This window comes from Amblyomma mixtum, chromosome 2 (assembly GCF_055824585.1).
Source record: "Amblyomma mixtum isolate Tamu chromosome 2, ASM5582458v1, whole genome shotgun sequence".
NCBI classification, from domain to species: Eukaryota; Metazoa; Arthropoda; class Arachnida; order Ixodida; family Ixodidae; genus Amblyomma; species Amblyomma mixtum.
The window spans coordinates 184,964,375-184,991,648 of record NC_143013.1 but is presented as its reverse complement, the minus strand read 5'-3'; the positions used below and the strand labels follow the sequence as shown (position 1 = coordinate 184,991,648).

General features: G+C 47.1%; 1 protein-coding gene across 1 annotated transcript; it reads right to left on the bottom strand.

Annotated features, from left to right (window-relative positions):
• Positions 1-86: 86 nt before the first annotated feature.
• LOC149361810 (glucose dehydrogenase [FAD, quinone]-like) lies at positions 87-25,773 on the bottom strand. Its single transcript, XM_089572826.1, has 11 exons — positions 25,539-25,773; positions 22,845-23,047; positions 19,512-19,704; positions 17,994-18,125; positions 14,215-14,345; positions 11,774-11,941; positions 10,741-10,888; positions 9,356-9,525; positions 6,717-6,894; positions 4,977-5,193; positions 87-1,620 (listed from the first exon to the last, which is right to left on the bottom strand). The coding sequence occupies exons 1-11, from the start codon at positions 25,660-25,662 to the stop codon at positions 1,443-1,445; spliced, it is 1,842 nt and encodes a 613-aa protein (XP_089428952.1). The 5' UTR covers positions 25,663-25,773; the 3' UTR covers positions 87-1,442.
• Between the last annotated feature and the right edge of the window lie 1,501 nt (positions 25,774-27,274).

Genomic DNA, 27,274 nt, shown 5'->3' with positions numbered 1-27,274 from the left:
TTGGCGGTTCGGAAAAGTATTTTCTTTTTGTTATTCACGCGTTTTAGCGTGGAAATGAACCAAGGTGATTCATGGCGTTAGGTTACGTTTATGGTAGGTATAAATTTTTCAGTTAGAGCTTGCGTTTTGTTTTTGAAGAGTAGCCATTCAGTTTGCATTGCTTTTGAATTGCATTAGAATTTCAATATTAACGCGATCCTTCTGTGCTTTTACAAGTCGCGGAACGAATGGCCGACTCAAGCTCACAGCTTTCTAGGAGCGCATAAAATCTTTCAGTTTTGTTTATTAATTTTTTCCCACGTTCAAAGAAGTGTCAATGCTCGCAATGGAGTGAGGAAGACAGTGTAAGAACAGAAAATGTGAACGGTGCTTGCTTATGGAAATCTTGTGTAACGGGTAACGTTAGAAAGCTCCTATTAGTAACTTTTTCTGAGCAAACGGCAGGGAACACGCAGCAAAGCAGATTTCCTCACCCGGCTACACTGGGACGCATGTAAAGAAGTATGAATCTTACAGGCCGTGTTTTAGAAACAACATTTCTTTTTATTAAAGTGAAAAAAAGCACGTATTGCTTCGTCCTTTCAAAAGAATAGTAGAGAGAGAGAGAGAGAGAGAGAGAGAGAGAGAGAAATAGACTTTCCCAGGAAGGCTGTAGCGAAGGCACTACACGCCCTTTCTAGGCACACATTACGCAAGCCACGCAGGCAGGCTACAACTCGTGACGTCATAAATGACTTCTACAAGAGTCTACTCTAAATGACTAGCAACTTCTAGGACCAGCTTCACTTTACTATATCACCTATGTAGCGAGGTTTGTGTTCTGGGGAGCTTGTCAATTTTCAGTGCCGTATTCGTATGAATATTTACAATGAGGAGCACGCACGAACGCTGTGAACTACAGTACGCAGATTGAGGGAAACCTACCCTCCAGCGACCTAAGTAGAGAGTAACTTGTTTCCGGTCGGGTGAAAATCACACACAAATCACACACAAATCACACATAAACTTAGATAAACAAGAAAAGCGGTAATAAAGAAGGGACGCTCTGACAAAATATTCGCATAAATTCAACGCACAGTTGGAAAACATTTCGAAGAAAGACGTCATCTCACGAACCAGGACGACGCTATTCTGCGGCGTTATGGTGCGGTAGTAGATTGCTGCTTTTGATAGAATTGTAGTGGCTAGCTGTAAAACAAGCAGCAGCTTGCACTGACATCGAGACAGCCAGTATTTTGCGGCAAAATAAAAAAGAAAAACACTGCCTAGTGAGTCTGCTCAGCTGAGTCGACATCGTTGGTGCTTTGTGTGTGGTGCATCATCGTGACATGCGCGACACAACAAAGTGATGTCCTTCTACCACCGCGACACTGTGAGCAGGCCATCGCTAAGCATCCAGGTGTGCTTCGCGAGGCGATGTGGACAGACTGTTGAGATGGGCTTTACACGACGGCCGCCGCGTCTGGCACCAGGTGGTCCACGTCCGTGCCCACGTCCTGGAGGATCATGTGCGCCGCCTTCTCGGCGATCATCATGGCGGGGCCGTTAAGGTGCGCAGACAGAGGCTCGGGCATCACGGACGCATCCACCACTCGCAGACCTTTCACGCCGCCCAGAACCCTGCGCAGAGAAATGGTGCACGCAGCGGCGAATCAGGTTGCGCGAGGCCGCAGGCTTTGTCCATAGTCACAGTACACGTGCGTAAAATCGCCTCTCAGGCCAATATCTGTTTTATTGCGTAAGCAATACTGCGCCAGGTTTCGAGCCGTCGCGTAGCTCCCGCCGGTGGCCACGGTTGACCTTGAGCCGCAGCGAGGTCAAAGAGATGGAGCGCCGTTGCCATAGCAACCGTTTCAGCCGCGCTCCACCAGGCTCCACTCTGCTTACGCAATTTGCCCGGTTTGACCAGAGCTAAACCTCAGCTAATGTTTTCTTTATAAGTAAAGCTGTCTGAACATTGACTGTGTGAAAGCGAGAGGTGTGATGTTCGTGTGTAGTAACTTGCCTGCATGGGCTCCGAGTCTCCGTCAAAGTGTGCCCACATCAACAGGCGGCGAACCTACCGCTCACCAGAACGCATGAGGACGCATGCCTGCCAGGAGCCAGGCCCCCTTATAGCGTAGTGTACGAAATATGTACACGTGGAAAACAATATCACTGCGCTTTCTCCGGTATTACTGTTGCTTTCATCACCGAATAAAGCTGATTAGCATTCATGAATGGTTCTCAATGAGCGTCCATGAATTAGCATGAAATGACTGGTTGCAGGAACAATGAGAGTTGCAGCTCAAAATCAGTTATTCAAGTTATTTGATGATTCAGACTGGCGCGATGGAGTCTGCAAAAGGGGTGTTGCATCAGGAAGCGGGAATACAATGCACGGTTCAAGGGAAATGTAAAGTGTATTTTTTATTCACAGTAATCACTATTTTGTGTTCTCATTGCGTCAAACTGTGTTTTCAGCTCGATTTTGACCGATCATCGGAAGGGAAAAGAATGAACGTATGAATAAAGATACTATAAAGCAATTAAATGTTGCGGTGACCTGGATAGATTAAGGTATATTTGTCAGCTTTGTGTTCATGTTCTTCTCAGTCTGTAATAAGGTACTTAGCGACTCGGCGAATTATCAAACACTTTATAAGTGTAGAAGGACTGGCAGTGTTACCCAGTGCACTATGAAAAGAGAGAACTCAGGAAAAACAAATAAATGATGCTCATGAACAACTAGAACCGGATACACACTGGCTATTGAGCGAATTGAATAGTACTGCAGCGCTGTTCTATTAAGGGCTCCATTGTCGCTGCTCTCTAAAATGGATGCCCTGCATAATAGGCCGAGGTCATTAGCCGCACCAAAGAGCAGACAAACTGTAATCAGGCACTGGGTGGAGGCCCCTCAAAGACAACTTGCTCAAATCTGAAACCAAAGAAGCCCCAGAAATGGCACGCTGGTTTCTGAACTAAACATGACCTAATAAGAATACAGACAGGAATGTGAACATATACAGGGCGTCTTAATGAACTTGAAGGAAATATAAATGTCTGGTACACTTTCCGGAAACACAATGAGAGAAGAACTGGGGGTCGTTCCCTCAAAAGCAGCTGTATATTTAGGTTCCATAAGGAAGGTGTAGAGCGTATAAAGAACAAACGGCGGACTCCGTTTTATAAATCAAAGCCTGTCCCCAACGTATTGTTGGTGTACTGAAGAAGGAGCGAGAAACACTAGGAAGCAAGATTTAAGAGCGAGCCCACAGTGCCCCTGCTACGAAAATAAGGATAAAAACAGGGTACAAGCATGGTCTTATCCCGTTGTCCTCCGTGCTGTCTTCCTTGAGTGCGCTAAGCCCCTACCTGAAATTGCCGACAGTTTCCGGTTAGTCCAGCTGTCAGCTCTGCACAAAGATGCCAGCCAGTCGCGTGCGCGGAGCGACTGTTCAGACTCTTCAAGCTTACCTCGTCATGTCAGGAGTCTGTACCAGAAAAGGTGCCATTATTGGCCCAAGCGTGGTGGTGCCTCTCGCCACGGCCATTCAGGATATCGCGCATTCTGTTCACAGCGTGGAAGACGCTCACAATGAATTTGCGACAAGAAAAATTATGCTATCTGTAGCTTACTTTGACGCTTAAACTTTCTTATGGGTGCCCTCCGAGAAACTGCAGCTATTTAGAAGTTATGGAAATATTTCTGACTAAATATTTAAAGAAATGCGAATTAAAAATTATCCTGCTTGTTCAGAACGACAGCCAGCAGTATCGCTCGATATTTATTTCGGCAGTATGTAGGAGTTACTTGGGACACCGTGCAAACGAGCACGAAGCCAGTCCAGCACTGAGTTTTGAAGGATACATTTGAAAAGAAAATCGCACCACCAAATAACGCTGTGACTATTTGTCTGCGTGTCTAACAGACCACAGGCACTCTGTGAGGCACAGCAGGTGAGAAATTCCTGGCCGATTGTGCTTCGCATCTGCACGTTAATGTCCATTGCATCTGTTGTATGCTTTTGCGATTTCTTCAGGCCATCGTTCCGAACATGCTGGTGGTGACGCCACGGCACGGAGGTGGTATGGGAGGCTGGGAGAGCTCTGCACCACACGGCTTCGTTTTCGTTGACGTCGCAGTGTAGGGTCATGTGGCCGGCATAACGTACGTTGTCGGCGCGGACGAGTGACGTCCCAGCGCTGGTCACGTGATCACGAATGGTCATGGCTGGTCACGAAGCCTCCTTTGCTACTACGCTTACGCCGACGGATACAGCGGGAATGATCTAGTACCAGCTGCGCTGTAATAAGCGTAAGTTCTATCGTCGTTGCGAAATCCGCCGCTAGTGCTCTCCGCTCCGCCACTTCGTGCTTCCGCCTTTGTGTACTTATTTCACATTACCCGAACTCCTACGAAACACTTTTTCAAAGCCACCCGCAGCGCTGGGTCAGGGGTTAAAACGGTCTGCTCTTAATGGCAATGTCGCAGTCTATATGCCGATCCTTGCACCAATTGATGTCCACTACTCACTTCGAGCGGTGGAAGAATAAAAAAAAAAGCATGCTAGTCACATTTCGTAGCATGTTAGAAATCTGAAGTGCCCCGATTAATCTAGAGGCTTCTAGTATATGCGTCTATGTATAGTTCATGGTATAGATTTAGAGCGCGGTAAATTTTTCGCTAGACTATTGCAATGAAGCTTCGATATTAAGCACTTTGGTTTTCAGGAGGTTGGGAATGTAGTAAACTGGTTAGAACGACTCTTCAGCAACAGATTGGAAAGCTGTAGGAGGAAGATGTAGTCGGACGCATTAGGAAATCGCTTATAGTAGTAAGGTTAGAAAAAATTTATGGGGAGCTTGTCTGACCAATGATAGAGAAATTATAGAGAATCTGGAGAATCTGTAAACTCGGAACGGGCTTAACTAAGTCGCTGCTGATAAGAACACTTGTGTGCGCCTGGAAGAACTGCGCCTGCACGCGGTACCTGAGCTGGGGGTCGACGACTGCGTCGTCTCCGGTGCCCATCTTGCAGGTGCCGGAGGGGTGCCACAGGGCAGCGGTGAAATGTCGCGCCACGCAGGCCAGGTACGGGTCACTCCAAAGCAGGTGCGCCTCGCAGCCCGGGAAGTGGCGCGGCCAGAGGCGCGAACCAAGGCGCCGGAACGCCGGGGTCTCCGCGATGCGGGCGGCAGCCTTCATGCCTGCGCACACAAAAACAGATGAAATAGGAGGAGGAGCAAAAAGCTGGATATGAAAGGTGCTCTAACGGGAGTGTTGTGAAGGTGTAGGTTGCGCAACCACGGGACGAACCACAAAGAAAAGACAGAGACACACACAAGCGCTTGTGTGTGTCGAAGATGGCGTGTGACGAAGATGTCGTTCTGGGGCCGTACTATATAAGGATCCATTTGAAATGGACACCCATTTTTCCTACTCATTTGTAGCGATGAAACATCATACGAAAGCAGCAAGTGGCCAATCTCAGAAATCACCAGGTAGCGCGTTGCCACGTCGACGATAGATTTCGCCGCTCGCCGCACGCAGCGGCTCACTTTTGGCTGCAATCTGGAGTCAATGGCGAAGTTCGGTCGTCAGTGAACCAATGGTCGTGTCACCTCCTGAGGACGCTTGAATGCCGCAGCTACGTCATCGAACAGTGACCAATTCCAGAGGATCAAATGAATGACGGAAAAAAAATTGCGGAGGGTACTGACACTATATATGTGCTATGAGTGAAAAAGCATTGGTGTGTTGCCATCAGCTACTAGTTAACTATATTTGTTACTAGTTTTACCTACTTGGTAACCAGTATTATAGTCTCAAAGGCCTTTCCGCAAAAGGCCTTTAAGTCAAAGGCCTTTAGAAAGACCACTCAACATACGCGTGCAAGCGTCACTTTAATCAAGCCACACGTCACTTCCGGCTTTCACTTCCGGTTTGGTTCCTGTCCCCGGGACTATAATGGCGTCACACTGAAATTTCGTCACCAGTTTTGATCAACAACGCCGGGTTTTGCTGTTGATGAGCAATATAAGGCTTTCGCTGTAGAACATCTGACTGCTCTTATGCGCTACCATATTCGGGCGCTCTCAAACGTGGTTTGAACGAATAAAACGTGCACGCGGAAAAGAAATTATACTATGAATAAACTTGTTTGGAGCACGGCAAGAAAGCACTCCTCCTAGGTTACGAATAGCAACTTGCCGACATTTCTCAAAAAGAACGTATACAGTTGTATCTTACCAGTAAAATGGGGCTGAAACTCGGAGGCTAAACAAGCGGCTTGCAATTGAATAGAGAATAGCGCAGCAAGATATGTAAAGGAAATTGGTAGACGTTGTGAGACAGAAAGAAAGCATAGTGGGTTAGCGAACAAACTTGTGGCAATGATACTCTAGCCGAAATCAAAAAGTAGAAATGGCGACGGGCAGAGCATATGATATCAAACAAATACCACCAATGGTTCTTTAGGACAAGGGAGGGGATTTAAAAGGAGGGTAAACGTAGAAGGGAACGGCGGAGAATCATGTGGGGGCATGGGATTAGGAAATCTGCTCCGGAGAAGCTGGCCGAAACCGGCAAGGGACAGGGTTAATTCGTTAGATATGGGAGACCTGAGCGAAAATGACCTAACCAAAGATTATTACGGGGATGATGACAATTCACCTCGCAAACCGCGCACCCGTGTGCGCAGGGAGCGAGGAACCAGAGCGTTCCCGCGTACCTTTGACGATGACCCGGAGATCGTCCGGGTGCGACAGGTATCGCGGGTCGATGGCCGGCGGCACACTGGGGTCGGCGCTCTGGAGACGCACCACGCCGCGGGACTTCGGGTGCAGCAGGATGGGCGCGAGGTTGTAGCCGTGGCTTCCGCGCAGGGGAAGGTAGTAGCCGTCGTATGCCTGCGCGAAGAGCCTCGGTAAGGGGGGAAGCATGGGTAATGCAGTGGTAGTTGTATTTTAGTGGCGCAGGAGCCCCTGAGATCGTGGCGCGACAAATGGAAGTAGCCGAGGACGGGAGTTCAACTCTGGTGACGGAGTAGAAGGAAACTTTGTTGCATCTGACGCTGTAAGAGAGCCCAGGAATGTTTTCATGCAGTTTTTGTCTTGATAGCATTGCAACCGCACTATAAAACGTTTATTCTGTTGTCTTTGTGGGATTTATGCGCTTTTAACTCTTCAGCTTTATTTTGACAGCTACAATAAAACAGCCTAGTCGTATGCCACATGGTTACTTCAGATCTCGTTTTAAGCTACATTAAGCCATCTTTCACTGTTGCTAAAGCATGCAAACTTAAACTATAAAAAAGGAGTAAAGTAGCTGAAAAAAGGTGAGGCAACTCTGCGGCATACAACAAGGCTATCATACACAGTTGTTGAAATGAGCTGTAAGTGAATCAAGCTCAGGAATTTAGCTTTTAGAACTAAAGGTTTTCCTGTTGGATCACCACCAGCTAAGAATACAGGGTGAAACGTGACGCATTCATCCTAAATCTTGCAAAGGGTTGTGAGCAGGCTCGTGCTCAGAACGAGAAAGAGCAGGGTATACGCCTACGGTGTTTGCCATGCGCCCAAAGCACTGCACCACTTTTCTGAATATTGGTCCGAGATCTCAGGCAGCAGTGACTTAGGCAGCGACGACACGAGTCAAACAAGCACCGAACTTGTTGGCATGCTTCACAGTGCAGCTCTTGAACTCTTGGCTTGTTGTACTCGAGTCGTTTAAAAGTTACCCCAAATCATGTGTTAGGGTGTACACGGGCCAAACTGGCAAATGTGTTAATGACCGGGCACGCGAACATGACAATTCCCTGAAAAATTCGTCTGATCAAAATAATTCCCCATGTCACTGCAAGAGTTGTAAAAACTGTGTTCCGGCTTTCAACAAAATTTCAGTCATTGGAAAAGGTAAAAACAGGGAGGAGAGGGAAATCCTTGATGGCTACCATATTAGGGTGCAAAGCAGCGAAACATGCGTCAGTGCACCGTCTTCGCATCTCACAAACAAGGAAGTTAATTTCCTAAGTATAAGTGTGCGCGTGCAAGTTTGATCGGCAAAATATCTGTCTTTTGTTGTTTGCCAGATATGAAGCGTGTATCCACTCCTTGGTGAATCGCCACATATATATTTGTTTTTTTTTTCAGTGTGTCTGATACGCATGCGTCTTCTGGTGGCCTAGTTGGCCGTTTCTCGATTAAACTTCAGTTGTTAGTCGAGCGCTGTCCCGTGTTCTTATTCTCCTGATGTCTTGTACTTTCGCTAGTGAAGTTATGTCTGAAATACACCAACTGGCCCTCATGGTTACCTTGATATCTTCTAGTATTGTCACACAAGACTCAATCATCTACTACTTGATTCCGCAATGCCTGCATTGCTGTTGAGGTTTTCACTGCGTCAAATGCCTCCTCGTAATCAATGAATGCTAAACAGGGTGTTTCACCTATGACCTCACTCAATTTTTAAAAATAGGCTTATTGAATTAGAAGAGTGCTTTTTTCACATAGCATTGTCAGCTATGTATTACATCAGAATACAGCTAAGACGTGCTAACTCGAAGGTTGCATGTAATATACAATAGTTAACTCTCTAACTATTATTGTTAGGCTGCTTAATTATTGAGAGTCGTGAAGACCAGTGTAAGTAGCCATATAAATGTTTAAAATTTCAAGAGCGTGGTTACCCTCGGCAATGGGATCGAGAAAATTTTGGCATTTTCACGCCAAAATACACGCCCTTTCGAGAAGCTTGCAGGAAACTCAACCTCTACAGTGCACAAACTCGTCGAAGTAGCCAAAATTTGTTAGGCCACAGCGCCGGGAGTAACTGCGCTTTCGAAATTCTTAAAGCTGGTACGGATATTACTAACGATGGGCTACACGCCTCTCAATAATTAAGGAATCTAACAGTAATATTCAGAAAGTTAACCATTGAATATTAGTTAACCAGCCTTCTAGTCAGCACGTCTTAGCTGTAGTCTGATGTACTACACCGCTGTCAATGCTATGCCGCAAAAAGCGGTCTTCTAATTCAAAAAACCTTTTTTTTTCAATTGTGGAAATGTTAGGTAAAACACCTTCTATATAGAGGATGGCTATATTCTGCGCATTTCTTTATCACCTGATTGAGAGCGTGAATAAGGTTTATTGTCGAGTATCCTTTAGGAAAGCCTGCCTTATAATTCGGTTGATTGAAATCTCAGGTTATCGTGCTAACATTAGCGATTACCTTAGTAGATACCTTGCAGGCAACTGAGAGTAAGCTGATCGGTCTGTAATTTTTCAAGTCCTTGCATGCACTATACAGAGATAGTGTGGATGTGCCTGGGTAGATAAGGAACGTACGCACTGTGTACTACGCGTATACCTCAGAGTCCAGGCCAATGTCTAGCATGAAGCGCTCGCCCTCCTGGGAGGCCGGTGACATGGAGAAGAGCAGGATCTCGATGTCGGGCACATCTTGGGCCGTCCCGTTTGCAGGCGGCTCTGTCTGCACGAACGCCACGGTCTCGACGCCACCGGGGATGGTCCACGGTCCTGCAGACACATGACGGGGAGGACGCACGCCGTCAGCTTCCTCCTCGTCATCATCGCTATCATAATCCTCAGCCCACTGGGGGACAAAGATCTCTCCCATAGATCTACGACCAAACTGGTCCTGTGTCACCTGCTGCCAACGCATCCCCGCAAAATCTCTAATCTCATCCACTCACTTGAACCTCTGTCCCTGTATGCTGCTTGCCGTCCTCTCTTTATCCAACCTTACCAAATACCACCTGAGTGATACTGCTGCCACGAATACCATCGTCTGGACGTTAGCGACGCACAGCGAACTGCACCTCACAACTCAACCCATCGGCAGGTTTATTTTACCGTTTCGTCGCAGACTGCTGGGCTTTTACTGCCGAATGCTTGTGGTCGCCTACGAGGCTACATCCTAAGTAAAATCTACCCCACACAGTACAAGAGCGAGTGCCCGTGGTGTGGAGACAAACCAACCCTATATCATACCACATGGGTTTGCCAGAAAATAGACAAGCTACCCATAATTGAAAACCACAGTGCGGAAAAGTGGGAGCGGATGCTATCCAGCGACATCCTGAAAGTCCAACAAGGACTAGTCAGGCCTGCATGCAGGGCAGCTACCCTCAGCGGAACCCTGGACTAGGGGAGCCGACCCTGATGATAAGATGGAAGACTCCATCTGAAGCCACAAAAAATATTGTAAAATAGAGCAAATAAACGTTTTCCACCACCACGAGGCTTGCCTAAATTGGTAAACTGGTTTTTGAGGAAAGGAAATGGCGCAGTATCTGTCTCACATATATCGGCGGACACCTGAACCACGCCGTAAGGGAAGGAAGGGAGGCAGGAGTCAAAGAAGAAAGAGAAAGGGGTGCCGTAATGTAGGTCTCTGGAATGATTCCGACCACCTGGGGATCTTTAACGTGCACTGACATCGCACAGCACACGGACGCCTCTTGCGTTTCACCTCCATCAAAACGCGCCCGCCGCGGTCGGGTTCGAACCCGGGTACTCCGGCTCAGTAGACGAGCGCTTTACCAAGTCTACCGAGACGGAGTACCTGAAAAGCAAAACGGCGCCACAGGATATAGTACATTTAGGTGGACATGGGTGGGGATGATGTTTGAATGCATAAAACATTAGGCGGCTGCTGTGCGATGACCATCACTAGTGAACGCTTGCCAGGAATGCAAGCTTGTGGGTATTCCAGAGACAATGGCGGACAACCTTTGTTCTGGGTGTAGAAGAGCAGGGGTCCGGCGAACGGCGTGATGTCGATGTCCAGCTTGCGCGCGATGGTGGCGCTCACCCCTCCTGGGTACACGTGCTCGGCAAGGTTCTCGCCGACGCCCGGAAGCTCGGCGATCACCGGGATCTGCGGATTAGCGGGGCGAATTCTGTATTCATTTTTTCATTCCAGGCGCACTTCTTTACAACAATGGGTGAACACCAAAACCGATAATAAATCATGAACAAAGTGGACACCCCAACGACCAAAGAAAGCTATACTTTTTTCACAGCCTACGTGTCACCTGCTATCCCAAGTTACCAGTTTGGCATCCCCTTAAGAATTTTGTCGATAAGACAAAAAAAAACGGTTTCTTTCCAAGCAGAGCTATTCCAAGCTGTCCAGCACTGCAGTAAAGACAGTCGCTGTGTATAGACCTCTCTGTGCTAAGGCCTAATCATTTCGGTTCAGCCATGAGGAGGGACCGGCGCACAGATGGAACATCTCCATGCCGCTCTAAGCTGCAGCTTGCCGCAAAATTTGTCCCACGCCTTCGCTCACAGATAGAGGCGAGGAGCTCAGAGAAACTTCAAGACACTAGTTTTACTATACTTGCAGCTGACGTTTGAATTTCATGCCACGAGAAAAGCGGCAACGGCAATCCCTTTCACGGAAATTAGATCAGCCTCAGGATCCGTGGATCCTGTACCAACTCCTGACCAACTTTTTTTTTTCCATTTGTTGCCAAACGAAGGGTGACCTGTAGGGTACATCGAAGTGAGCTGTAAAAAAATTTCTTCTTATAAGGCAGCGTCGAAATACACAGTCTTTGGTGTGCAGCAAGAATGTACTTTAAAGGTTGCCCCGCCCTTTGTTATGGGCATTTGAGCGTTCGCGAGCAATACTGCGGCGTCTATAATGGAAATGTGCACTCAGAACAGCCTAAGGCGCGAAACGTGTATTTCACGTTTTCACGACACGTGTACACCTGTCACACAGCACCCAGTCTGCACGAGGGCCACAGTAGCTTACATCGAACTTCTCGAGCTGCTCCCGGGGTCCTATGCCGGAGAGGAGGAGCAGATGCGGCGACTCGATGACTCCGGCGGAGAGGATGACCTCGCGTGTGGCGAAGGCGGTGCGCATACGGCCGTTCTTCATGAACTCGACGCCAACAGCTCGCTTGCCTTCGAACAGAACCTGCGTGTCGTCAGCAGCGGAAGGTACAGAAACACTTTCTACTGCGGGGAGCAGTAGTCTCGATGAAATTCCCTACGTATCCTGACACTGCACGATTTTTTGTTCAGGAACGTTCTGTGTCTAGTGAAACGCGGTAACTGCGCAACACGTTAGAACGAGGAGTAAATAAATAAGGCTGCTTCAGATTGCTTTTTGCCAAGGAGAACAAGCAAAGAAGGAAAAAGTAGCTCTGTTTTATTGTCTCCCTAACACGTTTCTGAACTATGAGCACTACTAGGCCACCGGCAGCGGCGCGTAAGGAGAAACTGTAGGATGGATAATAAGTACTTAGCACCTGCTCCGGGCATACCAACAGGTTCGGACTGCCCAAGGTAGTATGGCCTTTAATGTTGCGACCTGTTTTCACTTGTTCAGAAGATACAGTTGTTCAGAGGAAATACTGACAGCATCATCGGCGCTCGTCTGACGTAGCAGTAACAGGTTACTTGCCAATATCAGCAAGCATCGAGCGGCTTATGCTGTTAGGCGTGCGGGCTTTTCCAAATTCGTCTGATGTAATAGTAACAAGCTGCTTGTCAATTTCACGACGCTTGGCGAACCAGCAGCGTATGCCGTTAACCCAGCGAACTTTTCAAAATGGGGTAAAATATACGGCTTCTGCTAGAAAAAATTCTCCGCAACGCAGCAGTTGACATTATTTTGATATCGTTATAAATTAGGCTATCAGTGTCATTAATAACTTACGAAACACGAACGGCCTCATGGTAGGCACTTTTCACGAGAAAAAAAAAAAGCATCTACATATACGAGGTCTGTTAGAAAAGTATCCGACTTTATTTTTTTTTTTTGCGAACACCTGATGGATATGAAACAAGCACGCTTGCATCACGTGACCTTGAACCTTCGTGCGCATGCATGAATTTTTTCCCGCCTGCCGATAGCGTCAGTCGCTGGGAAGCAGCATTTGAGTGAGGCGGTGCGCAGTGCTCTCGTCGGTTTTTTATGGCAAGGAAAATGGCGGAGTGACAGGAGCAGCGCTACTCCATCAAATTTTGCCATGAACTGAGCGACAGCCAAGTGGAAACCATTCGGAATATTCAGAAGGCTTTCGGTGAAGATGCTATGAGTAGCACACAGATTAAGCAGTGGTACAATTGATTTAAAGATGGCCGCACATCGGTGGAGAGCGAGCCACACCCCGGTCGGCCATCAACATGCCGAAATGACCAGGTCATTGCCGAACTGAACGCTGTGGTGATGCGGGGCCGTCGCGTGACTATCCGAGAAATTGAGGAAGAGGTGGACATGAGCAATTTTTCCGCACATTCCATTATCACCGAAGATTTGGCCATGGAGAGAGTTGCGGCGAAATTCGTGCCGAAGCTGCTCACGGTGGAGCAAAAGCAGCTTCGTGTTGAAGTCTCACAGGACATGCTGGATTCTGCAAACAGTGACCCCGACTTAATCAACATCATAATAACTGGTGACGAGTCTTAGGTGTACAGGTACGACCCGGAAACCAGATCCCAGTCGTCACAGTGGAAGCATTCCACGTCACCAAGACTTCAGAAGGCCCGCCAAGTGCGCTGCAATGTGAAAGTGATGCTGACTACTTTCTTTGGCACCCTCTGTGTAGGAGACCACGAGTACGCACTCCACAGGGTCAAACAATGACCAAAGAGTGCTACAGGGATGTCCTTTGTTGCCTACGTGATGCTGTGCGGCCCAAGAACCCGGAGTTGAGGTCAACAGGAAAGTGGCGCATCCATCACGACAATGCTCCCGCACATTCCTCGCACTTGATTCATACTTTTTTGGCGAAAAACCAGACTCCTGTAGTTCAACACACTCCTTACTCTCTTGATATGGCCCCTGCGATTTCTGGCTGGTTCCCAAAATCAAAAGGCCATTGAAAGGAGCGCGATTTCAGACAAGGAAGAACATTATGGCTGAAACGACAGCTGAGCTAAACTCCATTCTGAAAGGGGCCTTTTCGGAATACTTCCCAAACTGGCAGCACCGCTGGGAGAAGTGTGTGGAGTCCCAAGTAGACTACTTTGAAGGTGACTAGGTTTGGAACGCTCCAGTTATGCAAGTTTTTTTTTCTACGGCCAAAGGTCGGATACTTTTCTAACAGACCTCGTACATCAAGCACAATGATCGTCGTGTGGAGACTCTGAACTCTACCTCCTGGATCCAAACAAAAAATCTTCTATGAAATTCCGCGACTTAGCGATGACGGCTTAGTAGAGAGCCATGAAGGCGCAACGCACCCTGTGTGCGGTCGAGCGCAGTGACACGTGCAGGTTCTTCCTGCCGGCGGGACCGGCCACAGGCCGTACGAAGGCGCTGGCCGTGCTCCAGCGGGACCCGTCCCGGATGGTGGTCTGGAAGGCCGAGAAGCCTGTGGATGGACAAGGGCGCAATGGGCACCCAGGTGTTGATATTTGTTTAGACGTGTAACTTGCGATAATGAAATTTTGGTTCACTCCATCTAGCCGATTCGTCCTTCTGCGACTAGTGCAAATAGAAATCATTGGCACGTGATCACGTGTAACGTGGAATAACGCGTTATGCGGTTCAACTATGGCTAGCTGTTTTAGATAAAATTCTTTTTCAAAGTCAAAGTTAATTTCGTTCTTTATACAATACAAAAAGGGCAAAGGAACTGTTTCGGCCCGTAGTCGACGGCTAGTAAATTTGCACAAGTCAGACGTGCAATTAAACAGGCATTGTATAGATACAAGGAAACAAAACCAAAATATTCAGTATGTAAAAAGAATGAATACATAAAATATTAATAATGGATAATGCTGCATGCATGAAAACAGTACAGGAACCGCACTCTGTATACATCGGAGATAATTTATAAATAAAAAATTTTATCCCTGTAGTTATGATGCTCGAACATGAGAAATCAAGGAAGTAAAATGTTTCTTCACTAGCAGGAAAAAAATTGCATTTGGTTTTCAGTTTGAATGGTAAGCTGTTTTATATTTTTGTGATTATAAACTGAATTCACCGATCCCAATATACATTGTCTGTTGGGGGCAAATTAAAGTTGTCCGCCATCGCAATTCTGGTGGTGTGGGATTGGAGTAGATTAATGATGCATGCAATAATGATACGCAACAACACTCCGAATATATTGCCTTCTGACGCTCGAAGCTTGCCTGCCTTGCGAACAGTTTCACCGTATCTTATGCTGCCGTCAGTAGAGTACGGCATGGTCTGACTTAAAAGTGCGAATACTAGCCATTTTGCCCAGGACAACCGTTCCCGTGGCTTTACAAGGCAGGACTAAATGCATCGAACGAAAGATATGGCAAGCCCGATATATATTTCAGAAATGTACCCGAAAGGCTATTGCGTCCGCACTATTGCGGCCGCACTGCTGAACATACCTGCTGAACATGACATACGTGTTATACACAGCCGCAGGGGTGAGAGAACAAGTGGCTAATGCTGTCAAGGTGAACTTCAAATAAAGCGAAGGTCGAGAATTAGAAGTAGTATACAAAGAAGGAGGAGATGTCCCCGATTGAATGCATGTATGTGCCATTAAGCCTGAGGACATCACCATTATCATCATCATCAATTCAGTAATTCCTTTGCTAGGATGTGAATTCAATACTTTTTCTTTTCCGTATCTTTTATTTTGTACAAATTCTAGCTTTAAGTCCCAAAATTATCAAAATACTCCACTCCTTGTACATGAGTGCGTTTGTATCCGCTATGCACCCTGGCTAGTCCACCGCCGTGGGTATGTGCCATTAAGCCTGAGGACATCATCATCATCAATGCAGGAGCTTCTACCTGTAGTGGGCGGGAATGCACTTCTTTTACAGTTGCACCTTAAGTGCCGTTTGGCATCCGAATACGTAGCTCTTTCTACTACACACATTATTTTGTAATATGTAGAGAAATGCCCCATCTGCGCTGCGAAAGTGATTAACAGTATGAACACTTTAATCCTTTCACGACTAGCATTCTTTGTTTTTTCATCTAACCCCCTTTTAGATTCCTTTCAGATTCTGGATCACATTTTTAATTTCCAGTAGCCACGGTATGGATTCCTATATCTAGCTAACCACTAGAAGGAAACAACCCAATCGCTTTGATCTACTTGTGAAAACTTAGAGAAACTGCAAGTAATGTTTTAGCGAAATTGCTGCAGCTGCAATTTCTTCCTATTCGAAACAGATCGAAAAGCGTGACAGGGTAGAAAAAAATTTTTCTCTTTTTTCTTTAATGCATGTTTATTGTTCACAGGTTAGAGAAGAGCCGTTCAATATTCTACTGCAGAAAAATACAAGGTTATGGAGAGAAGTATTTTCTACTCCGCACAGCCTTGCGTCTTACGAGCAAAGCTATAGGTAGTTCACGAACGCGCGTTGCGAGCATGTAGTATATTATGTCAACAGGGAAAGAGGACACTTGTGTAAAGTTTAAAATCACTTTCATACATGCTGTCGGTGTGTCCTGAATTTGCGGCAATTGTCTAGAAAACGTCCACTGGCATTCTAGGCATCGGAATCCCTTGGCTCAGCTATCCCTTCTTTTATTTCCATGCCAATCAGATGACGCGGTGTCGACTAATCAAGCCCTCTCCAACTGCCATTTCTTCTCGCCCATTCCCTAGCCTTCGTGTCTGCACTGCGCGCAGTGTCAGAGAAGCCCGCAACTAGCCACATCCTGCGGGAAGTTAGTAAGCATAGCTCGCGCCACCCTTATTCTTCTCGTCCCGCCCTTAGCGCTAATTTAAAGTCAGGCAAAACCAACTAGCCCAGCTTCCTGCTCTGACGGCCAACATAGCTTCACATTTTCAAGCGAAAGCTTCGCTACGGGACCTCGGGCTTCAATCGCGGACGGTGTAAAAACTTCACCTTCAGCTGAGTTAGAGGTCAAACCACGAAAAAGAGAGAAATAAATTGAATCAGTCTGGGAGTCGAAACCGTGGCTGCGCGAACCGACCTCCTTTAAGAGCCGCTCAGAGAGACCACTAGGCTATCACCGCAGCCAACACGCCTCGAGTTAAACTGCGCCACATTCTCGCGCTCTGCATTAGAGAGCGTGGTACGATTCGAATCTAGTAAACATACTCTGCAGTTTTTTTTTCCCATTGAGTGGGGCATATTAAATGATATCTTGCCAGCCACACCGGCAGCTCGTGCAATGACATAAGCAGCGCTTCTTACCAGTGGCGCCACATCACGACGAATTAACGCACAAAGGCGTCTGAACGTGTCCCATTATGAAGCAAATGGTAAGACAGTCATTGCAAGTATGGGGAAGAAGCTGGTTTATCTGCTTCTATTGTTTCGGATGTGTCTAAAGAACAGAAAAAAAAGCATCGATAAACGACAACCGTGCCGACACAATAGCGGTAAGGTGAGCGAGGACAGTTGGAATGGCCTAAGCTCACGCTGCTGGCAATATGCGGAGCAAGATACTAGTACTAGCGGCTGAAATTTCGGAGTAATTTTCCTTCTTGATACGTCCGTTATGGACACACGAAGTCCTTTTACTCAGTGGCCGCCACACGCTGCGTTTAGTGTTGACGCGCTTCTCAAGAAGGAAAGTTGGCCTCACTGCATTGCCTAGGTAAACCTTGTTTCATGTCCCGATGTGAGTCTGGCCATTTACTAAGACCAACTGGACATGCACTGAAGACCAGCTGAAACTATGCACACTTGCATGACGAATGTGCCGCGTGGTGCAGTGCCACAGTAATCTTCGAGTAGGCACAAAGAGCGCCAGGCGCATTGGCGACTCTCATCTCCTATCAGCTCATGTGCTATCAGGTAATGCCAGATTCATACCTGTGAACTCACAAAGTGGGCAGATTTAAGCTGGAGAGTTGTGGCAAACAGTTATGCCATCCCATTGTTAGCTTCACTACGGCGTTCCTCATAGCCTGAGTCGCCTTGGGACGGTAAACCCCAATAAACCAAACCAAACCATATTTAGCTATTCTCAAGGACGGCCCCGTAAATAACGCAAAAGGAGGGGAATGACCAAAACGGGAGATGTCTTTGGCCACCAGCCTCACCGATCATGTCGCCCGCGTTGTAGTCGACGATGTCGTAGCCCAGCTCCTTTCCGGCTTTCAGGAACGCTCTGGCCAGCGGGGTGTTGGAGGCCGGAGTGGACAGGGTCATCTCGCCACCAACGCCGTACATGCCTGCGCACCGCGCAGAGCGTAATCTCATGACTGGCACCGCCAACTCGAGAACGCCCCTTCTCCGGAAGTCGGTCGAGGACCAACATTTTGAAGCAACATGCATAGACATGCTGCCTGTTTGGCGTGCGCGAACAACGCAACAGCAGGTGTCTCTAGGTAATGCAGTCTTAATGAGGCATCATAAGCTTAATCCGGAAAAAAAAAATGTGTCGTAAATGGTAAAATTAGCCCATTGGCTGAAGAGAAATTACGCATTTTCCGGCAAAGACACCACAGTTCTAATGTGATTGCACTGCTCACACATAAAGCAATGAGGTGTCCTTGCGAATTCGTTTACGAGTGCTCCCAAGTGTTGTTCATACGGCGGAATAAGCTTCTACTCTGTCGCAGAAACGACATTTCGACAACTTGACATGCGGTGATGACAAGGAAAATGCATAATAAAGGGAGATGGCGCACAAAGCATATGACTGGTCCATTGACTCTGTGAGACAGCAACGCATCCAGTACTTATTGCCTCGCGTATTCTTTCCTACAACTGTACTCACTCCCTCAAAAAAATTCAAGGGGCACTTTGGCTCTCTAAAGGGCTGCAAGGCGAAAGCCTTTCCTTGCGCACTGTTTGTTTAAATTATTATTTTTTATTTTTCATATCTTATTTTTATTTTGTTTCTTTTCGTATTTTTATTGTTTTTATTTTTTCATTCTTTATATTTTATTTTTATTTTATTTTTTTATTTCTGCCTTTCTTGTTTTCTTGTTTTTTATTTTTATTTTGCTATTTTTATTTTTTATTCCTTTAATTTAGTTAAGAAAGCAAAGCGTTCACTAGATGCGCCTTTATTCATGCACAAACATTGAGCCTTCGTGGCTAAGTGGTAGCGTCTCCGCTTCAAATGCCAGAGGTCCTGGTTCGATTCCCAACCTCGACGCAGTTTCTTTTTAAGTAGTGACGCCAAAACGCAGAAAAATCTGCCGACACGGCTGCTAACGACAGTATGAGGCATCAAAGGCTTTCGCCTTAATAGAGCGCATCATTGTGCAGGACTAGAAGTGACGTCAACGGATAACGTGACAGACCGACCAATCTCGCACGTGATCATAGCGCGGCGTTATAAGCGCCCTGGGAACCGTGTTCGGTTCGTGAACCGCTCAAGTCAGCTTTGGCTTAAACAACGAAGATGACCCTTGAAACCGCCTTCCCACCCCTAGTTTTTACAAGACTCTCCTTTGGTTTATCATGCTCCAACTCATGGTACCTTCTGCTTTATATTTACAAGTCCTGTCACATCATCGCTGAATCATTTAGTCTGCATTTAGCTAAGCTTTCAGTTAGGAGCCTGGAAAGGAAGGAAATGACGTCGATACAAGCTGGGGCATACATACCCGACGAAGCGAGGCGGATGTCCGTCTGGTCCTCGAACTTCTTGAAGAAGGGTAGCACATTCTCCCAATCCCAGCCCGTAGCTCCGTGGTCGCGGCTCCAGCGATCGTAGTCATCGGGGTGTCCACGCACGTACAGCATGAAGTTGATGACCGAACAGCCGCCCAGTGCCTTGCCGCGGGGCCATGGACTCCGCTGCGTCAGTACGGTCAGTCCATGGTCAGTGCGCACGGCGCATGCTCACGCCGCAACCGTTACGATGGCATTGTATGCACATGTCGCAAAGAGTGCTGGTTTATGAGTTTCTATTCGGCCGACTTTTCATAATGCATCGCCATCATAAGTTGCTATTTGTCACCACCTTTGTTTACGTCACCACTCAAGCACGTTACGGTATCTGCCGGCGGATAGTGGGAGCCTAGCCGAAAGGCTGAGCGTTGAGTGTGCATTTGTGTGTTAGAGCAGGCTGCTAGTCCGATTTCAACGGTGTCAATATGAAAAAACACATGGCTTAACCCGCGTCAGTTTATTCGGAAAAGAATGGAGAATACAAGGAAATTACAGATAACTATCAGTTACGTGGGTACAACCAGACTCTACAATAACTAACCAAATCCCAAGGCAGGGCTCATCACCTCAAAACTTTTTTTTAGCGTGGGTCAGTTCTCGGGTGTCTTTCGTGAAGGGTGGTAAAAGAAAAAGGAAGGAAAAGAAATCGGACCTTGTACCGAGACTCTTGAAAACGACGTGAGCCCTAATATAATACAGCGTACCGGGCGGACTGGTAGCGCGTCCAGCGTGCTTCTTTCTCTCTTGTGCTGTACTTTTATCTGGCTTCCACAATGGTAACATGAACAGTAGTGCCCTTTTGACTAGATAGTAGTGTACCGTCTTTTGTTCTGAAATGTTGACAGCTTTAGCCCCGCGGGACGTCCCTGCATGCATACTGCCACTCTTTAGAGTTCTCCGATATGCCACGCTGAAGACGTTGCCGTTATTCGATTGTTATGCATGAAGCTCGCATCTTTAACTTTAAATGCAAAGTTTGGTATATACTAGCACGAGGTTTCTAAATTCTCATCGACGAGTTTGGTTGTATTTATAATATTACACTTAGACGTAGAAGGGATCACATTGGCTTTTTGAGGGTGATCATTCGTAACTAACAAAACGACTCACGAAGTCACTTTCGGGTCTGTCTGTACCATGAATGACGGTTAGCGTACAATATTCAGCTCTTGGTAAAACAGTGCAAGCTTAGTGGCGTGGCATAACCTTTAACTGTTACTGCGTAAAAACGAACCGAGTTAAATTTATAAGTTATGGGAACTACAGCAGGTTGGGCAGAGTTCAAGGTTAGTCACAAAGATGGCTCCTGGACTCATTGCACCTTCAAGGGTTTTAACATGCTGTTAAAACCCTTGATTATGAAATTGCTTAGTGACAGTAATCACTCTGAAAAACTTCCGCGTTCCTCTTCATTTATATAGTCGACAAATCTCAAGTACCGCATGAATCAGGATATTGCGAAGTATTTACCATGAACACCGACCATAGAACACATGCACAGAGAGAAAGACGGGCAACAATTGTAAAATTGGCTGGCAAACCTGTATTATGTGTTCTTGTTTTTTTTTTTTTTTGAGCGCATGCTTAGACATGAAAACGATAGCTCTTCAAACGCTGCCATTGGAGAAATCACTACAACAGTGTGTTTTCCGGAAAGATACATTTCGCAGTATAGGCTGCAACGTATTCCAGCATACATTCTCGAAGTGAAGTGCGACATCCACTTCTTGTCTTTTTTTTCCGTCTGCGTTCGAATATAAACTAATACTGTAGGGCAGCAGCTAGAAACAGAAAAAATTGTGTTGAAGCCTATTGTGTAAATCGCTGCAAACACTGAGTGGGATATTGCTTTTTTAATTTTTCTTTCTTTTGTTGTATGCGCAGTTTCCGACGAAAAAGCCTTAGTCAAGCTGACATAACCTTCCGGTGTCATACTGTTACAGCCATACCCACAGTCCAAATCGGAAAGGATTGGAAGTGGTCCAGAGGTTATTCTTTTGGGAACTAACAGCGTTGCCACAAACAATAGTCCCTCGAGAAGCAACCATTACTGCTTTAGCGATTAGGCGGAGCGTCATTAGTCACTGTAGGGGATCAGCCCAACAATGGCGGGAATAGACTCAGTCTCGCCTTTGTTTCCCTGTTCCCCTATAACGAACGCATACCAACTAGCTGAAATTTCAGCTGCATTCATTAGTCACATTTAGTTTCTTCACGGACCAACCGTTCCTCTCGTAGGCTGAGTGCAGCCGTTAGCGCCATTTCACGTATTTTTGCTTCAGTGTGCAGCCGGCATCCGCTGCAATCGTGGCTACACGTTGAAAGGCCGAGGAACAATGTTCAACGAAAACGCTGCAGAACAGCGAGGCTATGCACTTGGCATACCTTTCGGCCGGCGCCATTAATCTAGAACAAACATCGTCGTTGATGGAAAAACACCAGCCAAAAAACAGGCCAACACAAGAAAAGGAGAAGTTAGGAAAGAGACTGGACTACCAACTGTTTACTCGACGGAAAGGGGCTCAAATATATACAGGGCACTCGGTCACATGATCGTCACTCGATAGCCATCTTATCAGTCAACCGTTAAAGCAAGGAAAAGAACTAGCCCAACAAGGTGCTTTACTAAAACACCGTCGGCGCTCTGGCAGGACTCATTATTAAGGTTGTTTTTCTTTTCTGCCGAATGAAAGTCTGACGTGTTCGACGTTACCTATCACATTATTATAATGTACGTAACTCAAGGCAGCGATTCTTTGGAATACGAATGTACTACACTGCAAGCCTTAATGTGGTTGAAGCCTCTTGATCTGCAGGATTCATGGTGGCTGTATGTACATATATAGATAGATTCAGCATACCTGAGATGCACTAGTGGATACGTACAGTGGTGAGCAGCCTTGTCTACAGCGCTCGGGCGGTGCACTTCCTTGCAAACAAATCCAGATTTTGTGGCAGCTTCTAGGGTCCAGCTGCAACGCTTGCACGGAAGTAGCGCCAGATAGCCTCGTAAACAAAGCAGGCACGAAAACTTTGCCCTGTAATGAGGGGCTGCTCTCTAATTTCAGTTTTTGTTACCAAGTGCGCACTGCTCAAGCGCTCTAGACAAGGCTGCTCACCACTGTACACCGGTTTTACATGCGCCTATTGCGCACGCGCAGTGGTCCTACTCGGCCACGCCCTTGCACACCGCGCATGCGCAGCTCGCGTACGTAAAACCGGTATACGTATCCGCCTAATAACTATGGGTAACTGCTGCGGCGTACCTGGTTGGTGAGAGCCAGGCAGGCGTTCCTCTGTTGTTCGGTCCAGTAGGCCCAGTCTTGTGGTCCCTGGAGGGTCAGCGTGGCCATGAGGGGCACCGCGTTGAGCGTGTCCTCCACGCCGCCCGCCTCCAGCAGCAGCACGCGTAGGGAGGGCCGGGCCGACAGACGGTTGGCCAGCAGAGCACCCGAAGAGCCGCCGCCCACTGCGCATGCGCAGACGCGTGCAAGGGTCACACGCTATACGGGCACCATGTGAGACGCGAACACAAGCGCCCACGCGCACACGCACGCACACATACGCCGCCGCGGTGTCTCAGCGGTTATGGCGCTCGGCTGCTGACCCAAAAGACGAGGGTTCGATCCCGGCCGCGGCGGTGGAATTTCGATGGAGACGAAATTATAGATGCCCGTGTGCTGTGCGATGCAATAGCACGTTAAAGAACCCTAGGGGGTCGAAATTTCCGGAGCCCTTCAATACGGCGTCCCTCATAGCCCGAGTCGCTTTGGGACGTTACACCTCCAAAAACCATTTCCATATATCGGGTAACCTATTTTTGTTCATCTAGCCCTTCTTTTATTTCAACTCTCTCTACCTATTTAATCTCCTACATACACGAGCCAAACTTTATCTATACCGGTACACTTCCACACCTCAGTGCCCAAACTGTCCACACACAATCTAAGAACTGATACTCTCTATGATAGAGTATACCGGCTACTGCACTCTCTTTAGCAGCAGTTTAGTCCGCCTAATTCCCTAAGGAGTGAAACGCCTCCTTCGGTAAAGAGTAAAACTGCGAGCGCACTCCCGCTAGGGCCTGGGGGAGTTGGAGGTTGTTTATTTTCTTAGCTTTTGTACTTGCAGCGGAGCCATATATATAGTGACCTGTGACTCGCATCTCATGCAAACTAGTGATAAGCAAAAACAACCAAACAAGAAAGCGCGCTGTGCTCCGCCCACAGAGCCAGACCTTGTACATAACCGATACGGGCAGTGTACACTTTGGAGATTATTGCGTTGCATTCATACAGCATATTTGATTTGATTCCAATGGATTTTTTGTCCCAAAGCAACTGCACTGACATCGCGACATCCCAAAGCGAAGTGCACTAACATCGCGCAGTGCATGAGGCTTTGGAGTTTCGCATTCATCGAAATGCGACCGCCGCGGGGTTCTGAATAGTCTATACCATTCAGCGAAGTCATGCACTTACGTTGAATGCGTTTAAGAAGAGACTGTCATGGTAACTGTCGCAATTTATCCTAAACATTAGTTTATTGCTGTGTGAATATATTTTATGCCCTTCGGAACCGCCATTCACATTTTGCAGCATCTATTTCAGCACAACAACCTCCAAGAAAAAGCGGTTCGCAGAAACGAGCGATGCTTCTGTTAAAGGAAAACACTTCTGTCAGATCCCGTAAACCTTCGCGGTCGACGGCCAAACATTAGTCTAAACACTTTATATGGCATTCCTACTACGGTATGAATGATCGACGAGTGCTCTAGGGAAGCTACACATCATTTTAATGCGAATAATAGTGCATCAGGACACCAGTTAACTCGTTCGCGAAGGGCGAGTCAACGTACTGTGCACCATGAAATTGCTGTCGAGTAAATATTTACTGTGGCGTTGTGGCGTTCAGATGTTGCCTTTACTGTTTCATCATTTACTGAGCTGTGCCAACTCTAACGAGCCAGCGATCTACCAATTTAGAGAACAGAACTCGCGACATATACGCACGAAACTGCCGCTGAACTCAAAATGTTAGCATATATAACTACTGAAAAGCAATACCACTCGTCCCAACTATAGGCGAGAGGTAGCGCACTCGGCTCACAATGCAGAGTTTCCCGGTTCGAATCCTCTTTCCGGCACAGCTTCTATTTTCCCACCCATTCGTAATAAAGGAGTGTTTCTACTGCAGAGGGAGTGCGCCTAGCAGGAGTGCGGCTACTCTGAAAAAGGAGTGAAATATGGGACAAGCGTATACTCCATCGAAAGGAGTTCCCCGCACTCCTTTTGTTCTTAGAGTGCACATATGCAGACATAGAACACTGCCTTACACAGTGCCACGCAGCCTTCCAGTCCCCCGCCTATCCTTTCCCCCCACCCCCACCGTGGCCCATCTGGCTCGCCTCCCTGGATCTGAGACTGCAACGCGCCCTCGTCGCCTTGGCGCAGGACCTATTGAACGCCTAACAGACAGGATGTTCTAATAAACGTGTCACGCCACCGCCACCACCACCACCACCACCACCACCACCTACACCCTTTATGCCCTGAAACGATAAATCAGGCTTAAAAAAGAGAAGTGGTCAAGTGATCGCACTTACGCTACCAGTAGTAGTTACCGTGGCGAATAGGGAAGCTCGTTGACATGCTTCATGTGTACATATGCTGCCGTAAAACTTTCAAACCACAGCGTCAAGGAGCGCGTCATCGAAAATGTACGGCCACATCTAGTAACAGCCAGCAGCATTAATTATTTTAGCAGGCGCTGTCTTCCTTTCACAGCAGTCTCTGCAACGCAACATTGGTGTTCGGCCAGAAGAACAAAAAGAAGCTCTATTGGCAGGATGCGTGAGCGGCAATGTTTGCTCCATACACTTGTCTTAGTGAAGAAATCTTCTCCACTATATTTCTTTTCGTCCGCCTTCACTTCGCTGCGCACAAAGCATGAACACTTACCAATGATGAAGTCGTAGTAGTCGGACAGTTCGGGAATGTCGTAGTAGTCTTCCTGGGCGGGCAGCTTGGAGAACATGACTGCCAACATCTGCGTCACGGCCAGCGCCTGTGCCTTGGTGAACATCTTTGCAGCTAAGTTAGGTTCGGTCTGGTACCGGACGGGCGCACGCCAAAGACAGCCTCTTCCTCGCTGGCCGGCCGACCAGCATCAAGTGGTCTGCTTGGATCTGGAGGTTCCCGGGTATCTTCTTTTCACCCTCCTCCCGGAGTCTTACTAACGCTCTTTTTTTTGTTTGTGGCACCAATCACAACGAAGAGCCTCATCAGACTTGAAGAAAGACCAGTAGTCGATTCTAATCTCCGCGCTGCTCTAGATGCCCTAAACTGAACTTCGAATCGTTTCTGTGCGCCATCATTTCGTGATAAAGCGCTTCTTGAAATAGATTTAAGATTCCCAATGAAAAGCGATAAGTAACCATGCCTCAGGGGACACGTGCTGTAATGCATGCTTTCCGTCAAGGCAATCGAGCAAGGCTGGGTTATTATTTTAATTACCTCCATTAACTATTTCCAAACCATTTATTGGGGCTCCCTCTCGAGTGCGATTAACCCGCGAAGAAGCAATTGTGCTGGCTGAGACGATTTTCGCATTCTGTCGCTTCGCATGCATACTTAGTGCACGGCCTCACTCGTTTCATTTCTACTGTTTCTTTTTGTAGGTGCGCATTTAAGACTGATGAAAAGCGATAGGTAACCATGCCTCAGGGGACACTTGCTGGAATGCATGCTTTCCGTCAAGGCAGTCGAGCAAAGCTGGGTTATTATTTTAATTACCTCCATTAACTATTTCCAAACCATTTATTGGGGCTCCCTCTCGAGTGCGATTAAGCCCCCCCCCCCATTTCTCTAGATATTTCAGGTGTTTCATAGCCACGGTTTCTGGACCCTTGTTTTCCCGCGTTATATTATTAACACTCGTCCAAATATTCAAGCGAATGTTTTTTTTATGCTGACTACTGCGTAACTACCGTCCCATCACCAACAGTACTGAGGCTGCCATGGTTAACAAAAATATCGCCCAAATTGAAACTTCTAACCGTTATAGCATATTTGATTTCCTTCCATCGCAGGATGTCGTACATTCCGGTGGAATAGATTCTGAGGTTTCATTGAATTCTTCGGGTGAGCACTTAGGCACTACAACAGTGCTCAGTGCGATATGGTCATCCCATATCATGAACATTATAATGAGGTCAACTGCAGCCTTGCCTCCTGACGCCGCAATCTGCGATTCTCTTTCTCCATGTACAAATGGACTAGCATATCTAACATCTGTTCACCATAAACTACAATAAGCATCGGCGGTATCGACCCGTCACCAATGTAACCTCCCCTCTTAAACGCAGACGAAAAAAAGCCTCGCTATCAACTCGATTGGTTCTGGAAACCCCTACTATTCGATTGTGTCAGTTTTAAAATCTTGAGCCGGCCTACTTAACTCTGAAACGCGACGAAAATGTTATCAATTGTGCCTTTATGATAAGTTTTCTCATTCGCCTTTAGGAGTATCAGTCACAGCACCAGCTCATCGCCTTTCCAACTGAATGAGCCATCTCCAGGGCGTCTATTCTCCGCCCAAAGAGCTACATGCCATCACCGGGCATTTTTCGTCTTGTTATCTCGGGACTGGAGTGATCTGCCGCCGGACGCCGCATTAATCCTATCTCTTTCAATAA